This window comes from Protopterus annectens, chromosome 7.part1 (genome assembly GCF_019279795.1).
Source record: "Protopterus annectens isolate FY-2018-M chromosome 7.part1, PAN1.0, whole genome shotgun sequence".
Classification (NCBI taxonomy): Eukaryota; Metazoa; Chordata; order Ceratodontiformes; family Protopteridae; genus Protopterus; species Protopterus annectens.
In genome coordinates, this window is record NC_056740.1 from 354245619 (window position 1) to 354263687 (window position 18069).

The following is an 18069-nucleotide window of genomic DNA, read 5'->3' on the forward strand; positions in this document are numbered from 1 at the left end:
CTACCAGAAGCAAGTTTAGTGAACCAACCATACTCTAGATGAGAAGTGTCGCTCAGTATTTTGAGGGACCACTTTTTACATCTCAATTCAAAGAGCTTCTGTAAAGTAGGAAGACTAGTGCCCACAATCTTTTCAGCTTTTCTTATTATTCCTTGCAGCTTCCTCTTTTTGGCCATTGTGCTGTTACCGAACCATACAGTGCAGTTGCAGGTGATAATGCTCTCGATGTATCCTCTATAGAAGGTAATTAGAGCATTCATTGAGAGCTTTGCTTTTCTCAGCAAAATATTAATATGCCTGTCCATCTATGTAAAATCAAGCAACTCTTCTCTTGGGTCATTTTCCTCTAAACTGTGGGCATATTCTTTGTTCTCCATTTCATGTAGGCATTCTATAGGTAGTTCCACAGCATCTTCCTGTGCCACATTCTCTTCAGTTTCATCCTGTGTCATCCATTGCTCTTTCATTTGGGGGAACTCACTGACCTATCACCCCACAACTTTGGCTGCGTCAGAGTTGAAACAGTTTCCTGTTCCTCCCCTTGCTGTGCAACTCCAACTGGACATTTGCACTGGCTTCCTATGGAAGACTCCAAACTATCTTTATCTAGCAACTGATCAGATGTTTCCCATTCTGCTCCACTGGTTTTGCCTTAATTTAGGGATCCATTGCTCTATCCCGCTGTGATATTTTCTGAGTTAGATTTTCTACACTAAATCCTTCACTTTGCAGGTTATCCATAACCTCAGTTTCTCTTTAATTTCTCTGTTACTATTCCTCTTTCCTACTTTTCCTCTTTGTTTTCTTATTTTTTGTATTGTAAAATTTTCCATGTCTGGATGCCTTTGCCCATATTTCTCTTCAAATGTCTTTGGTGCTGCTCTTTTTCTTTTGATTATATTTGCTTTCTCCTTTGCATAATTATTACACCATATTAAATCCTTTTCTTTCCCATGTCTGTATTTCTTCTTCAGATGTCTCCTGATCCTCCTCCTGTTACTCCTTACTTTGGGGACTCGTTCCATCATACCGTGATGTAAGCTGTGTTAAAGTTTCTACACTAAATCCTTCACTTTGCAAGTGTTCCATAACTTCAACTTCTATTTTTTTAACTTCTACTTTACTAATCTTCTGTTCTACATTCCCTCTTTGTGATCTTATTTTTTTTATTGTGAAATTTTCCATATCTGGATGCCTTTGCCTGTATTTCTCTTCAAATATCTTTGAGGCTGACTTTTTTGTGCTGATTAGTCTGGCTTTCTCCTTTGCATAATTATTGCACCAGATCAGATCTCTCTCTCTCTTTCCCATGTCCATATTTCTTTTTTATACCTTTCAAAAGTCTATTTTCTTTATAGTTTCGCGCTTTCTCAGTTGCTTCTTTTTCCAGACAGACCAAGGTTTCTTGATCTGTATAATTTTTTTCTTAAAATTTTTGAAGTTTCTAACAATTTACCATGTTAAAATATTTTTCTTTCCTCTAATTTCTCTCTCATTATTTTTTGTATATCTGCTGTCTGGAAATTCTGGGCTTCTTGAATAATAAACAATACATAATTTCTTTCTTATCCTCAGTAATCCACTCTCATCTTTATGACTCTTCTTTGGCCCATCAGTTTGCGATTTTTGTGGATTGTTACTTCCTTCTAGAACAGAGGGGGCCATCCTCCCTCTGGGCCTGGTCTAGCCCCATTGTAGGAATGTTTCCGTGTTTTGAGGACTCTATACTGTCATTTTTTTCCAGCCCTGGCACCAGTGCACCTGTCAAGATTGGGAACTTTTTTATCCTTGGTCTTGTGCATCTAGCTGTCTTATTTTTTTAACCTACCATATATATGTCCATGATATATGCTGTATATCAGTGTTGTCTTAGTGAGATTTTGTATATAAAAACAGGGTCTACCTTGTGAAAGTACCCACCAAGAATTCAATTTCAGCAATACTACTCTCTCTTGCTTGCTGACTTATCTCTCAATTCAGACTCCTCAATTCTTCATTCAAACCTCTCATCTCTCCATTTGGACCCCTCATCTAATCTACCTATATAGCGAGGGCCATGTCCATAGACAACTTGGATCTTACTTGGGTAGGACAAGAAAAAAAACACAAATCATGCCAACTGTTTGTCTCATTCCAGGATTCAAAACTAGGAAACCCAGTTTCTAAGCAAACTGTTATTAACTGGATGTGCAAACCCAATGCCTTTTGCTATTCTCAACATGGCAAACCCTTACCTGTCCAGCAAAGACGCATTCTACCAGAGCAATAGTCTTAGCAGGAGCCTTTTGCAAGGGCTCTGATTGTTGAGCCACTCTTGAGCAGCTACTTGGTCTTCAGTATACACCTTTTCAAAACATTACGGAATGAATGCATATTCTAGATTCAGAACTGCCTTCACCAGGTCAGTCCTTTCTGGTTAACTAGACAGTTATTCTATGTAGCATCCTACCACCCTTCTCTCACGAAAAGCTTTGGCAATCCCCCAACAGTTTGGAATACTGCAACAGTGATCTAAAGAACTACATAGTACAGTTGTGTAAGAACTTGCCATAGCAGTAGATGTCCTACTGATCTCGTTGCAGTATTTCTTCCCACCCTGTTGTCCCCTAACTTCTCTTTAACCCTTTTTACCTTATGGACTAAGGGGAAAATTGATCCTGCTTGCTTTTCCCCATTAGCTGACCTAAGTTTTTCTTAGGCTTCTGCTGGCTTACTGGTTTGGATATCTGAAGATTTACACTCGTATGTCCACGTATGTACCCTAACGCCCAAGGGTATAAGTCATATGTCAGGTGTGTGGCTCGATGGATGTTTTTGGCTTTGATACCCCTGCTGGATGTCAAGGTTATTTGGGGAGATAGCCCAACAGTTTGAAATACAGAAAAAGTGATTATTAGGGCATTTGCTGTTATGGTAAGTTGTTACACAACTGTACTATTTCCCTACCTGATCTTTTTATCCAGGGCTGCTCCCAGGACACTATGCTGCTGCACCTCATTTTCACAGCATTGCTTCTGGAAAGACTAGGTTTCACTTTCAACCTCAAAAAAGTCTTCTCTGACCCCCTCTCAGGATCTGGTCTTAGGTTGCAGTCTGAATACCCTCTGGATGACTGCCTTTCTCTCTCAGGAGAAATTCCTATCCCTTTCTACCCAACTTCCAGTCCTTAACTTCAGCAAGAGAGAGATCCCGAAGAACCCTGGGTTAGATGGCAGCTTTAATACCCATTGTGCCATTCTACAGACTACACATGAGAAAGATCTTGTGGTACTTGAAGTCCCTTTCGTCTCAGCACGATCACTCACTGGATTTCCAAATTCTTCTCTTGCCCTTTCTGAAGAAGTAGTTACAATGGTGGGTTTCCTCAAATTCATCTCAATCCAGGGCTTCCCTTCCATCCACCCACACTCACCCAGGATCTCCATGCAGATGTTTAGCTCTGACTTTGGATGTTTGGCTGGGTCTCACTAGAGTTCAAGGACAATGATACACCAAAGCGATATGAGACCACATCAGAATAAGGGAAGTGAAGGCCCTTATTCAGTTCCTTCAGGTTTTCTCCTACCTTGGGTCCAGGCCCCCTCGGATTTTTCACAGCACTCAGTAATGTGGTAAATCAAAAGTTTTTTTTTTTTTTTTTTGGGGGGGGGGGGCACCATGCAGGCTAGCTCTTCTGACATGAGATCAAGCTGTACTTGCAAATCTGTCCCTATAAGTGGTTCACATTGGTTTACTATTGAATGCTTGATGCTAGGAAGGTCAAGTTGAGCATTCATCACAGTCTTTCTTCAAATGTGCTCGAATACAGACATATCCAAAAACTATATAAAATGCTGAAACTTCCCACTGCTATGCACCCAGGATCATTCACTAACATGAATCCAGAATGGAATAAATTTCAGACAGTTGGTAGTGTCTGTGGTACTCAAAATTCTAGCAGGTGGAATGTGGGATTTGCATAGCTCAACTCAGCCTTCTAAGTGTCAAGCATGTGATTGTCTTCAGATGGAAGGTAAATGGTTATCAATGTGCTTGCAGATTCTTTGAGCAGGTCTTTGGAAGACTCTCACAAGTGGATTCTAAACAGAGAGGTCTTCCTGGACATAGTCCACAGATGAGGTATCCCTCAAATAGTTTTCTTTGCCTCCACTCAGAGTAGGCAACTTGAGCTTTTTTGCTCCAGATGCCATGTCTTTCTGCTGGGAAGGGAAGTACCTTTATGCCCCTCCCCCTTCCAATTCCAAGGTCATACTGAAGATCTAATAGGACAGACTAGAAACCTTGCCTGGTGACTTCTTTTTGGCCCAGGAAGCACTGGTTCCCCCTTCTCCTAGCCAGGGGCCATTACTACAAGTTAATCCACAAAGTGAGCAAGGTCTCTCTGCTTCATCCCAACTTACTGGATCTCAACCTGAAACTATGGATAAGAGAACTTTGATTCCTTTTGTGCTCCCGGTGTTGAAAAAACCTACCACTAGAAAGTCTTGCATCTCCAAATGAAAAAGATTTTTATTTGGTATCTTAAGAAGAATGAGAACCCCCTCCTAGTAGGGTCCCTACAGTTTTGTCCTACTCGTGTGTGCTACTCAAAACTGGACTAACCTTGTCTGCTATCAAGGCACGTGTGTCTGGCATTTCTGCGTGATGCCATTTAATCCCCCTTTGCTGTCAAGAATTCAGTTCCTTAAAGGTAGCCTTCACTGAAATACACCTGGGGGCTGTACCATTCCCCCTTAGACCTGAACATTATTTGGAAACACTTACCTTGTCATCCTTTAAACCACTGGCCTCTGACTACCCATAGTATTTTTTTATGTGGAAAACTATTTTGCTGTTACTTCAGTCAGGAAGGTTTCTGAGCTTCAAGCCCTTATAGCCACCTCTCCTTTTCTTTTCTTCTGTAAGGATAAAGGTCTCTTTTAGGGCCAACACTTCTTTTATGCCCGTGATGGTAAGTGCATGGTCTCTGTCAGGCTATACATCATCTATCTACCTTTCAAAACCCACAGAGCAGGATAAGAGGGTTCTCCACTCCCTGGATATGCACAGACAAGGCAGATTCTACCTTGATAAGACTAAAGTCACGGGAAAGCCAACTTTTTGTTTTCTTCCAGAAAGGCGGGTTGGGTAACCCAGTCTCTAAACAGACGATCTCCAGCTGGATCTCAAAGTCCAACTCCTACCATGGCAAGTCGCCATCTTCACAGGTAAAAGCACAGTTCACCCAATGAATTTCCTTTTCTGGTGCTTTCTTCAAGGGCTTTGACTCCAGAGCCATTTTGAAAGCAACCACCTGGTCCTCTGTACACACTTTAATAAAGCACTACTGAGTAGAAGTCATTTCTATGTGAAAGACTTCTTTTGCCAGATCTGTACTCTTGGGATTGGCAGACAGCTCCCTTGTCTCTGCAGTTCATCTGCCGTGCCCAACTTCTAAACTTTGGAAATCACCCATCAGTATAGAGTACCGCAACAGTGATTTAATGAGGTACAAAGTACAGTTGTATAAGAACTTACCATAACAGTAGATATCCTGGTGATCACTGTTGCACTGGGGAGGGAGGGATGCAATACTGCAATTTGTACTAATCTCTGTGCACCTTTTGGCCGAAGGGGGAGAGTTCCTCTCCCCTCCTTTTAGTTGGCTTTGTTTTTCTTTGCTGTATTTGGTCAGGCTTTTACATGGTCTCCTGGTTTATATAGTTTGAAAATCTTGTGCTTCTATATCCACTTGTGTACCCTTATGCCCAAAGACTTAAATCATACGCCGGACTTGCAGGTGTGTAAAAGGTTTTTAACTTTGGTATGCTGGCCAGATCTCAGGTTACTTTGGCAAAATAACCTGCGGAATACTGTAGCTGTGATAAGTAAAACATCTACTGTTAGGGTACGTTTTTCCAGAACTGTACTGTGTTTAAGAGGCTCATTGCTGTATTATAGGTCCCCACCCACTTCCCTTTAGTCTTTGGTGTGTGTGTGTGTGGTTTTTGGGATTGGCTTCCATATCTCCTCTTCTCCTGAGGAGCGTAGGTCGGGGACCTCCCTTCAGACTTTAAGGTTATCTTTTTCATGACACCTAATATAGTTTGGCATGCCCCTTTAGTGGTGCCTAACAAGATTGAGTCTTGCTGCCTCCACTAGACGTTTGGACATGGTTGTTGGTGAGGTCTTAATTCAGAAAAAGAACGAAAGGTGTTGTAGGCAGTCCTCTCTCCTATACCAAGTGTCATACTGACATTCAGAGAGTGAAGAGAGACCAGCTCCACTCTTGATATGTCTGACTGTTGCAGAATGCAGGCTGGAAGGATAGACATCTTCATGCAGTTAAATCTCAAGTACAAGGCATTATACTGCAGCAGTGATTTGATTATTCAAACATCTTTAAGAAGGCAGTCCTCCAGCTTTACTTTTCCACTGGTATGACTGGCATACTTAATTTGCTGTTACATTATTTTTATGAAGTTGTTTTTCTTAAATTGTACATAATGATGTACTTTAATGCAAGTTGAAGTGCTCCATAAGTATGCTTGTTTTATTTTTATTTAGCCCAACTTCAGAACTTACAGAAAGATATAGAAACAGTTCGTGAAGAAAAGGAAAATGAAATCACAAGAGCTCGAGATGAGTTAGCAAGTGCTTTAGAGGACATTGCACTACTTCGGAAGGTAACCGAAGAGGCCGCAGCAGAAAGGGATAGATTAATTAGTGAACTTCAGGAAGAGCTTTCAAAAGTTCGATTTGAGCTTGAAAGATGGAGAAAAGCCGCTTCAGAATATGAATTAGAAATCAGCAACTTGCAAGTCAACTTTGAGATCCAGAGCCGTCAGCGTGAGGCAGAACAGAGGGAGGAAGCTATTTTGCTTCGTGGTAAGCAGTCTTTAAGGAAATTTAAATTTGAAATTTTCATAAACATGTATAAACAATATTGGGGGGCATCTAATTCTTGTTGCCTAGCAGTTGTCATACAGTGAAGTTGGCTGTTAAGTCCTAATTAACCAGACTGTGCCATTTTCATAATGGTGTTTTAGATTTGTTTTATTCTGGTCCCATACTTCTCCAAGTTATTCTACTGCTTTTGACATCAGTAGCTCTAAAAAGATATTCCATGTCTCCACTTAGAGGCAAAGGAGATCAGAGACTTTAAGCAATCTCCCTTTGGTTTTCATTTATGCTATCTTGATTTTTCTTTAAAAAAAAATCTGCATTAATTATTTTTGTTTAGGTACATTTGTCATGATAACTAGAATTCAGTGGTTATCAAGCAGTTGATCTTTGCTGAAGTAGGCATTGTGTGTTCAGTTTACTACAGAACAGTGCAGTATGCAACTTGTATAAGTCAAGACATTTTCAGTTACAGTCAAGCTATAGCTGAACCAATAGTCTGGCTTTACAGTATGTGCCAAAGTATGAACCGGACCCAGTTTATCACGTCTTATACAGTAACAGTGCTCTACCTGGTTTGGGCAGAGCTCAGGCTTTGCCTGTGATTATAACCACATTGGGTTAGCTGTGAGTATGTTATATGCACAGACTGATCACAACAGACAGCTGAAGTTTGCTGATTTGTTGTGCATATTTGGCTTGCTTGAGTTTTGGTTCTTCAGTTAATTTTTTGGTTCTGCAGTGTATGCCAGTGGTAAAATTGTTCATTCACAGCTAAATTTTTATCTTTCTGATGATACTTTGTAAAACTTCCTTTATAGTGAATTTTATTATTTATTTTTGTTGCATCATTTTGTACCAGATGTTAACTGGAGTAGAGCTGGTGTCTTTTTGACAGAAAGTGAAATAGCCTCTTAAAAATTCGAGATGCAGAGTCAGTCATCTTTTCTTGATCACTGCATCCCATGCGTGATCTGCATAGCTAGATGTCATGAGTGCTTTTCCAGCAATGTTCAATATCCAGGCAAATTTCATTTTTGTTTGCATTAAAAGTGACTTCCTTTATACAAGTTGGTCTTGATTTGCAGCACATTATCAACCAAAAAGTGGCAATCATTCTACTTCTCAGTCTTTCCTGTACTTATAAATAATTTGAGTAACAGTTTATTTTTTCATTGTCGCTTTTTAGTAACTGTATAAATCCATTGGGCATAAGCCTCACTTTAGGGGCAACCCAGAAGCACTGCCTGATTGTGACCTACTAAGTACCACACAGTAGGCAAATGCATCAAACCCTATACTCCAGAGTAGTCTTCTGTTTTCTTAGTCTAGCAGTTGATGCGGAGTGAGTCTGAGCAAGTCGTTTAACCAGGAAGTGCTTTCAGAGTTTGAAAAAGGTTCATAGATGTTTACTAGGCTAACAAACACACGGGCCTTTTAAGCCTAGCCTTGCATCCCAAATCTCTGGGAAGTTCTGACAAGTTCTGATACCCTTGATAAGTGTAAGTATGTGGAACATTGTTTTATCCTGGTTAACAAATAAAATAATTCTTTACTGCCTTCTCTGAGGACAAAACTCACTGTTTAGGTTTGTGAGTTTGAATTTCACTAGCTTTTAGCAAGTTTTCCACCAGTTTTACTGTAAAAAAAGCTCTGTTGCTGTCTTCAACCAGGTGTGTTTAAAAAAAAAAACCTCACATGCTTGGTTCTCCGGTTAATTTCTTAGATGGGGTGCATTCTGCACAGTCTACATGTATTTCCTGTGTCTTCATATGTTTTTGCTAGGTGTTTAATTTTCCTATCATATCTCAAAGGCATACCTGTAGGTGAATCAGTGATCACCCAATTCCTCATAGGCAAGTTGTGCCATGTATGAGTTTGTGCTTGCATCCTGTGATAAACTGGCATCCTGTACAGGATTAATCTTTCTGTTTAGTGCTCACTGAATGCTGGGATAGGCTCCATGTTCATCTGCAATCCTGAATTAGGTAAACTGTTACCAGAGAATGAATGAATGAACATGTTGTTGCCAAAATGTGACTAATACTGTTTTACACACCCTTTTGTTTGGCATAGGATTGGTGCTGAGCAACCAGCCTGATGTGTGTGATGGTTGTTGTTTGACAATAGGTTACTTATTAGCATTATTTTCAGTCAGTGCTGTATCTCTGAAAAAGTCAGTGTGGATCATGCAGAGCAGGTCTGTTCATTTACTTTAAAATGGGGACCAGAATGCAAAAGCTGAAATTGACAAAGGGGGCATTGCATATGTTTTCCTGCTCATTTCTAGGCATGGCATGTAATACAGACCAGTTTGGAATTAAGCGGTATTTTAAAACAATAAACTAAAAAAAAAATGGGTCACTGGTTCTTGGCAACATTGTTCTGAAGATGACTGCTGTGAGGAAGAGGGTCTCAGGTGGAGCTGTATCATTTTGTTTTGCAGTTTACAGTATTTCGAAATAATTCTGATAACAGCATTTGTGTCATATATTTATGACTGGAGGTGTCCTGTTTTAAATTTTATCAAATGGAACACCTATTTAAGCTGCTCTATGATGGGATATTCTGAAGGCATGGAGTGGGGTTCCAATGAAAGCTATAGCGTTTTGCATTGCACTTTGCTGCAAGGGACTGTTAAAACAGTCATAGGACACAAACTTTAATAATACCATGCACTGTTAATGCAAGCACAGGGCATAAACTTTGTTGGCAGTATATCATGCTATTAAAAATGAAGCTGAGTAGCATGACATAACGCAGTATATAATATTCACCCCCTTAACTTTCAGAAGGTCTGTCCTCAGAATGCTGTCTAATTTTTAGATAATTTTGCTCTTTGTATGTATAAGCATGTATTCATGAAATATTCAGTGAATATACTTGCATAATTATCTGTAAAATAGTTTTGCACTGGACGTCTGCCTTCGTTGACAAAAGAGCAGTTGTATTTTGAATATTAATAAAAACAAAATGTGTACGCCTCTGTACAAATAATAAAAAGATTACTTTTATAGAGAAAGATGCATTCTTTTTAGTTCAAAAATCACTCTGTTATGTTTTGATAGGTTTTGTTTGTTTTACTCTGTAACAAAAAAAAAAAATGAAAGCTGCACAGTCCTTCCAGCTGACTGTATTGTAAATGCTGTAACCTAATTCTGACATGAATTCCACCCTAATCTGACAATTCCAAGTTCTTTGATAATCCTACTTTTGTTTAGCCTTTTAGCATCTAGGCAAACAACAAAATCTCCGGTGTGTACACACTGTACACACCTGCCAGGGCATGTAAAATATGTTGGATCTTGCTATACACGTATGCAATGCCAAAAAATGACTTTTTTATAGAAAATAATATTTTATTGTTCTCCTCCTTAAGAACACCAGTGATATAGTTCAGATACATACCAAGTTTGTCAGCCTGAAAAATGCAAGATCTGAGAATCACAATGGCAAAAAACAGCACCCAGACTTCTGTATAAAACTTCAACAACACAGAAAAAATAGAGAGCGAACTGACCGCGACTGAATAGTGTAGAAAAGAACGTTTATTGCATAAAAGTAAGCGCTTTTGCGATCCCAACAACTGATCGCTTCTTCAGACTAATTTACAACAAGCAGCATCATCAAATTTAAACACTAAAACAACCAATGGCTTTAAACATTTCATTAAACTCTAATTGAAAGCACCACCTCCAATTAAAAATGTAAATGATGCATATTGTAGCTTACATCCTTAACGATGCTTTCTGTTCTATTTTAAAATAAATGTAAACAGTTCATGTTTGAGGGGTCTAGCTCTAAGAAAAGGTTTTAGTGACAATGCACTGTTTATACCTGGTGTTTTCTCTGCCTGCAGTTGCAGAATCCATCTCTGCTCTGCTGTCTCAGTCCTATTCTTTAGGTCACCACCTCTAATGTCCTGTTTCATAATCTCAAGTACTAAAAAGTTAAAAACATGTTTAGAACCCAGATCTTTGACGTGCTTAGCTAATGCGCTGGTTTCTTTTTCATTAGCTATATCTCTAATATGCTCCAGGATGCATTCTTTCAGACTCCTGTTAGTTTTTCCTCCATAAAAAACATAAACTTTACAAAAACTGAGATAACACTATATGTTGTGTCTTACAATCAGCATAAAAATCAAAGTTTATAACAAAATTTTGACTAGGATGTGTAAACGTTATACTGGTGTAGGTAAACTTGCAAGCCATACAGTGTCTGCATGGAAATGTTCCCATTCTTTGTGACATTCTATCACTATTTTTATTCACTGGTGATTTATAACAATTGTCTTTTCAAGGTTATTCTTACAACAAAACTGTGGCCTTGTATCTATGCCCTCATCCAATTCTTCTATAGAATTCAATATGTTCCAGTTCTTTTCAAAAATCCGACAAAATGTCTTAATGACATTTATCTAAAAATTCACCGTTCAACATGTCCACTGCCTGATGTAACTGCGGTGGTGGTGCTGCGGTAGCGTTGCCGCCTCACAGTTAGACGTTGCCCGTTCGATTCTCAGTTAGAGCATCTTCTGTGTGGCGACACGCATGAATGGGCATTCCTTCGTTGAAGGTTGTGTGTTAGGCCCGGCAAGTCAGCACGTAAAAATCTACTGCCAATCATTAGCGGACTGGAGTTCCTCTGTGGCGACCCCTAACCGGGAAAAGCCGAACGACACAACATTGTGTAGTCTACTGATCCTCATGAACTATCCATTGACTACATTCTTATTAACATGTTTGGGGTGCATACTCGTTTTGTGTAAAAATACTGTTGTTTCCTATACAATTTTGTAACTAATTCAGTACGTCCAATTCTATCAATAGTTATATCCAAAAAATTAATAGTTTCAGATGAACAACAGTGCATTGTCACTAAAACCTTTTCTTAGAGCTAGACCCCTCAAACATGAACTGTTTACATTTATTTTAAAATAGAACAGAAAGCATTGTTAAGGATGTAAGCTACAATATGCATCATTTATATTTTTAATTGGAGGTGGTGCTTTCAATTAGAGTTTAATGAAATCTTTTAAAGCCATTGGTTGTTTTAGTGTTTAAATTTGATGATGCTGCTTGTTGTAAATTAGTATGAAGAAGCAATCAGTTGTTGGGATCGTGAAAGCACTTACTTTTATGCAATAAAAAATATTTTCTACACTATTCAGTCGTGGTCAGTTCGCTCTATTTTTTTGAGGTGAAGACCGAGCTTTTACCCAGATACAGGAATATTCTTCTGCTTTCTGTATAAAACTACTAGTGGTACCTACGAATAAAGGACCATTTCTATGTGACTGTATAGAATATTACAGCATAGTTGTCTGAATAACATATCATGCCCCTCAGCTGCAAGCTGCACCAAGGTGATTGTGATTCTAGCTTTAAATAACTTTAAATAGATATTTACAAAGTTTATCTTCGTGTAATGGAGCTTTCTGCAGATAACCTAACCTGGGGGATCACAAGTCCAGTGACAAAAAAAAAAAAAAAATTCTGCATTCAGAAAAAGAGCAGTTGAAGAAACAACTCCTGTTGGTCTTGGCCAGATAAGATTCCTGGCTTGTATCCCGTTTCCCTCACTGGATTTTTTCCATTGTTCTTCTTGCTCGTTATTCTTCTGATAAATCCAAAAATGCAGTCAAAATGAACAACCCTTACTATGCTCATAGAAGTTCTGTGCGCTCCACTTAGACCAATCAGGTCCTTTCTTTGTCAGTCACGTCCTCAAAGAAAAAAAACGATTCCTCATAAATAAGAGCCATCTTCATTCCCTTTTCAGTTTTGACATAGGAAATCATACATTTTTTAAAATGAAAAAAAAATATTTTAGTTGTAAATATACATCACACAATCATCCATACAGTCGTGATCAGTGGAAAATTACATAGCTCATCCAATTCCTGCCTTCTTTAACTTCGTTCCTCCTCCACAACATTATTCTGTATGTGCTGTTCCGTAATTCCCATTTTTTTCTATGCAATTTGCTCCTACATTTTCTAAAGATCCCACTTCAGTTGGTTTAGACTTTTGATTTCCATTTTCTAGAAATTGCTTTTTTGGCAGCCACCAGAATTAAACTCTGCAAGGCCTTACTATGTCTAGGCAATTCCAATTCTATGTAATAGCACAAAAATGAATTTCCTTTGTTACACCAATTTGCTCACCCATTATTTGACAGAGCAGTCTGCATGGAAGACTGCCAACTCAGTACATTCCCAAAAAATATGTTCCCAATTTACCTCTTTTTCCCATCAGACCTCCAACATTTGCAGTCTTCTGGAGGAAAAATTCTTTGGAGCCTACTTGGTGTATAAAATAAACTATGTAATCACTTCCAAGCAAAAATCTTCTAGACTTTGGTTCATATCTGGGAGCCATACTTAGATCCTCCCATTGTTTATTTCTGTCTCCCAGTCCTTTCCAATGTCCTCTGATTGATTCCTGTAGTTATCATGCAATGTTTTATATGTCCTGCCAATTGCTCCTTTTTAAACAACAGCTTCTCTTCTAGATTTTACTAAAAACTTTACCAGTGCTGACTTTAACTTAGGTTCCCCTATTCCTTTCACTTTGTCTGTACTCTTATCAGTCCTTGATAGGGAAAGCAGTCTCTAGCCTGCAGTCCAAATATACGATTGGAGTCTTCCCATTCTATTACCTATCCCTCTCTAATTGGTTGCTTCCTATTCTTTAGTTCCTTTGCCAGTTTTCTGCAGTAAATTCCAGCCCCCTCGTGCCTATTCTCTGTATCCCTACTTGCAGTCATCTATATCGGCAGAATCTCCTTTCTCCATTCACGTGTTAGATTAGTTCTTGGAATCCTTTCTGCTACTTTATGAATATAATATTCTGTATGGTCATTGTTATTGTTAAGGATCTGCATCCAAAATCTCACTCGCTCCTTATTTCTTGGACTTCCCTGTTTCATCATCATCATCCCTTTCCGTTTTGAATTGTAGCTTTCTGCTTGTGCTATGTATACAAACCTTAAATGTGTAGTCAGGTAATTCCAAACCACCTTTTTCTGTTGGAAGGCTTAGCTTATCCAGCTTGACTTTTGCCCTCTTCTCCTTCCAGGTAAAATCTTTCAACTCTTTAATTGCTATCCACAACTTCTCCTCTGGTTGATAAAAATATGCCTGATCGGCTTATAAAATTAAAGGGACTAAAACATTTTCACTGCTTGTATCTTATCCAAATCCATAAAAGAGAGCTTCCATTTTTTCAGTTTTTGTATTATCCTTTTAGTCTCTTCCCACGTCCTTAGCTACCATAACTGAATCCTTTTTAACCCATACCCACTAAGTACTTCAGTTTATCATATCTTTGTAAATATAGGTATTGCTGAACCAGTTCGTGTGTGGGTATAATTTACAACTTTTGCCTTTGTTTTGTCTTCATTAATTTTGTATCCCGAAAAGGCTTGAAACTGTTTCAGAATGTTCCACAACACTGAAATGTCTTTTTTAATAATTTTGTATCCTGAAAAGACTTGTACTTTCTCAGAATTTGCCATGTTTGCCCAGATCTTCCTGATAAAAAGAGACTGAAAACTAAATATTTAACTTCTCCTGTGTCAGTTTGTTTGGACAAGAGTAATTTATTGGGCTTGGTTCAGGATCTTTTGCAGGCTATTCACCCTTCTGGAGGAAAAGAAGAATCCGTTTCAGCAGAAACCACTTACAGATGTGGAATCTGTAGGGGAATGTGAAGAGAGAGATGCAGGTTTTTCTCCTCTGGTTTCCAGTTCTGATTCTGAGGAGAGTATGGTGTCTGCATCTACCAATGATGGATTTACTTTCTCTGAGACAAATTGCAAAATACGCCATGCTTTCAATGACAGAACACTGAGGTTTCTCAGTCACTTAGAAAATAACTATGCATTTCTACAACTGGAATTTCCAGGACCCTCATCCACCCCCAAGTGATATCACTGGAGGATGTGTTTGTCACAGCCTGTGATTTCCCTGACAGCCAACCTACTACTCATGTGAAAACAGATGGAATGTACAAAGTTCCTCAGTCTTTCAGGTTTTTATACACTAATCCCAGACCTGATCCAACTGTAGCTTTAATTTATCCAGTTACAGCTAAGCTTTTTGTTGATTCTAAACCTTCTCTTTTAGACAAGGATGATAAAGCTATTGCTAAGTTTGGGGGGAAATGTGTGCTTCTGCAACTTTGATTTTTAGAATGCTGAATTTTCAGGCTCAAATATTAAAGTTTTTATACTGTCCAATTATGAAAATATGACAAGTGTTTTAGCTGCAGTCTCCTCTTGTGAGGAAAAATCTACTTTGTGTAACCTAGTTTCTTCTGTTTCTCCAGTCACTACTCATTGTTTGAAATGTTGTTTATGACTCTGTATAAACTGCTTCCAAGGCTGTTGATTCTCCTACTGTTTTGAAGAGTTTTGCCTGACTGCATTCTCAGAACCTCCCAGATGATGTAGAAATTAAAATTTTGAGCTTTCCTTTGGATAAATATTTAGTTTTTGGACCCTCTGCTGCAGAGATTATCAAAATCTAATGAAAGAGGTGTAAGCTGATTCAGGGAATTAGATTTTTTTCATCCCTGTTCTAAATTTTGCAAAGGATTTTCTGCTCAATCATACAGTTTTGGCAAGAAACAAAAATAGATGGTCTCCTCAGAATGATGGTAAGCAGATGTTTAGAGAGAAGTGGCATAGATGATCCAAAAAGAAAGCTGTAACCCCTCCAGAGCAATGGGCAATCAAACAAGGTAGAATGAGTGTAAGGGACTCCCCTTCTCAGTCCCACCCTGGTGTAGTCCCTTATCCCTTCCAGAAAGTCTGAATTTCCGTCTCACTCTTTGGCAACAGATTGTTTCAGACAAATGATTTCTGAAAATGATCCATCTAGGATGCAGATGGCAGTGGAAGAGCAAGCTTAATTATTCAGCAGACCAAGTCCTCTTCCCCTCCTGTCCTGCATCATATGCTGTCTCTGCATTTAATAGAAGCAGTTCCTCCTTCCTGCTTTGGAAAATGATTTTATTCAAGCATATTTTTAGTGCCACAGACACTTCTTGGAGACCAGTTCTGGATCTTTATTTCCTGAATCAGTTGGTGATTTGTGCCAAAATTCAAAATGCTTCCACTTCGCAACCTGTTGCCCTTCTTTCTCATCCATTTTTTTTAATACTAACTTTAGATTTAAAAGATGTATGTCAATGCATTCCTGTTCATCTAAGTTCCAAATGTTTCTTAAGGTTTTGTGTGTCTGGATCTTATCAGATGTCCTTCCTTTCACTGTTGCAGTATTTATTGTATTAGGAATCCTCTGTCAAGAGCAGCCCAGCATCCGGCCAGTATACCAAAGCCTTTTCAATTGCTTTAAGGTATGCAGTACACCTCATGTATGCTCCTTGCATAGCGTAGGGTGTAAAGGTGGCATCCGGATGTACCATCCTCAGAACTTCTTTGCCTCCAGTCCGAATGCCATTGCTTGATCGCCAGTCTGAATGGCCGTTCCCTTTGCTGGTTCACCAAGCCATTGCAAATAAATGGCCCATTGGGGTTCTTTTTACTTATCATTTTTTTTATTGTTGCTTGTGGAATTTCATGTCATTCAAGAAGGGTAAATGCCAGTGTGGGAGACCGATCCCCCATAAAGACTGCCAAGAACAGTGTCTGTTTTGCCTTGGTGCACCGCACGACCATCCATCCTGTTCCATCTGTCAGTCCTTTGTACCTAAAACACTTCATAGTAGACTCTCTTCTTTGGTGGTCTATCTTGAAAACCAGAGTCTTCAGCTTCTTGTGAAAGACATGATGGAGGAAACTTCCCGCACTGAGAGACAGCTGTCAGTGAAGAAGGCTAGGCCAGAATCTTCTGCTGTTCAGCTTCCACCGGACATCTCTCCAGAGAGGCAAGTGAATGCCTGGAGGTTCACTCTGCTTTATCGCTGGATTCCTGTGCTGCAACTGGATTGGAGGCCGGCGGGGATCCAACTTTAAGCACGTCCGAGGAGGTATCGCAGACGTCTGTTTCAGACATTCATGGGGAACCATGGCTGATTATCTCAGAGGAGCTTATGGGTGTTCCTCAAATATTATTCGGCATAGAAGTCCCAGTTACCATTATTGAATGCTGTCCTGGGTAGAGCCTAACAAATTTTATAAGGTGGAGAAAAAGCAAAAGACTAACTATATTACTCCTCCTCCTCCTAAGGATTCACAAAGTGAATGGCAGGCCTTCACTCAGGGTTTGTTTAGTGCTTTGATGGCACTGAAAACTCCTCAGGGAGTTTCTGTTCCAGCACCCTCCTTACTCCTCTACTCTCCTTAAAAGACCTAGGGAACAAGATTCCTCTTAAGAGGAGCTGGATTCAGATGAGGAGTCCCTTGCTTACTATTCTCTGACTCCATGTTCTTTGGACTGTGGATTAGAGGAAGAGGAATCTACCAATCCTGACACTCCCTTTGAAGAGATTTATTTTAGGGACACCATCTCCAGGATGATGATGGAGTTCTTTAAATGGGATTGTGCTCAGGTTTCCTAGGTACATAAAAGGTATCATGACTTGCTGCAGATGGATTCTCCTAAACCTTCTGCTGTTTGGCTACCTTGTTGGATCTATTTTCCAATGCTTCTAATGCTCCAGACTCTCAGCCCCCTGCTCCCGAGAAACCTGATAGATTCTATAGGGTGCCTGAGAACTGTACGTTTTTGTACAAGTGTCATAGGTTGATGGGATATTAGGAGATTACTAGGCTATTGACCTAGAGGTCATTTTAAGCCTAGCTGTTTCATCCCATAGAAATGCTAGTCAGTACCCAAGATTGTATTTAGTGATAACTGCCCATGCCCAGGAGGGTTGAGGGCTCTATCCTTGGTAAGAATTTATGGTGCCCCATCCACTCATCCAGGTTCCTCTTGAGCAGTGTCATAGAGGTGCTCTGTTTTACATGAATTGATAGCCTGTTCTAAAGATGTGGCAGTCACTGGTAGATAAATCTGTCCCCCCAGAATGTCCTATTTAAGTCGCAGGCCATATGTAGTCCTATTTGATTTACAGATATGCAACAAGTTCATTAGATTTGGGTCTTGAATTGCTCTGTAGGCCAGGCGTAAGTCTCCACTAAGAAGCCTATATGATGTGGAGTATATAGTGAGAGGGACTTTAGTCGGTCTCTGTAAAGCACATTCTGGAACCCCTT

At 39.4% G+C, this 18069-nt stretch overlaps 1 protein-coding gene across 10 annotated transcripts in view; it reads left to right on the forward strand.

Moving 5' to 3' along the window:
* The window catches only part of LOC122807767 (sarcolemma associated protein), a 2306558-nt gene that overhangs the window by 1795358 nt on the left and 493131 nt on the right, over positions 1-18069 (forward strand). For all 10 annotated transcript variants that reach the window (XM_044078786.1, XM_044078776.1, XM_044078778.1 and 7 more), the window contains one exon: positions 6547-6867. In XM_044078786.1, coding sequence (XP_043934721.1) covers positions 6547-6867 — 321 coding nt within the window. The remainder of the gene's footprint in view (positions 1-6546; positions 6868-18069) is intronic.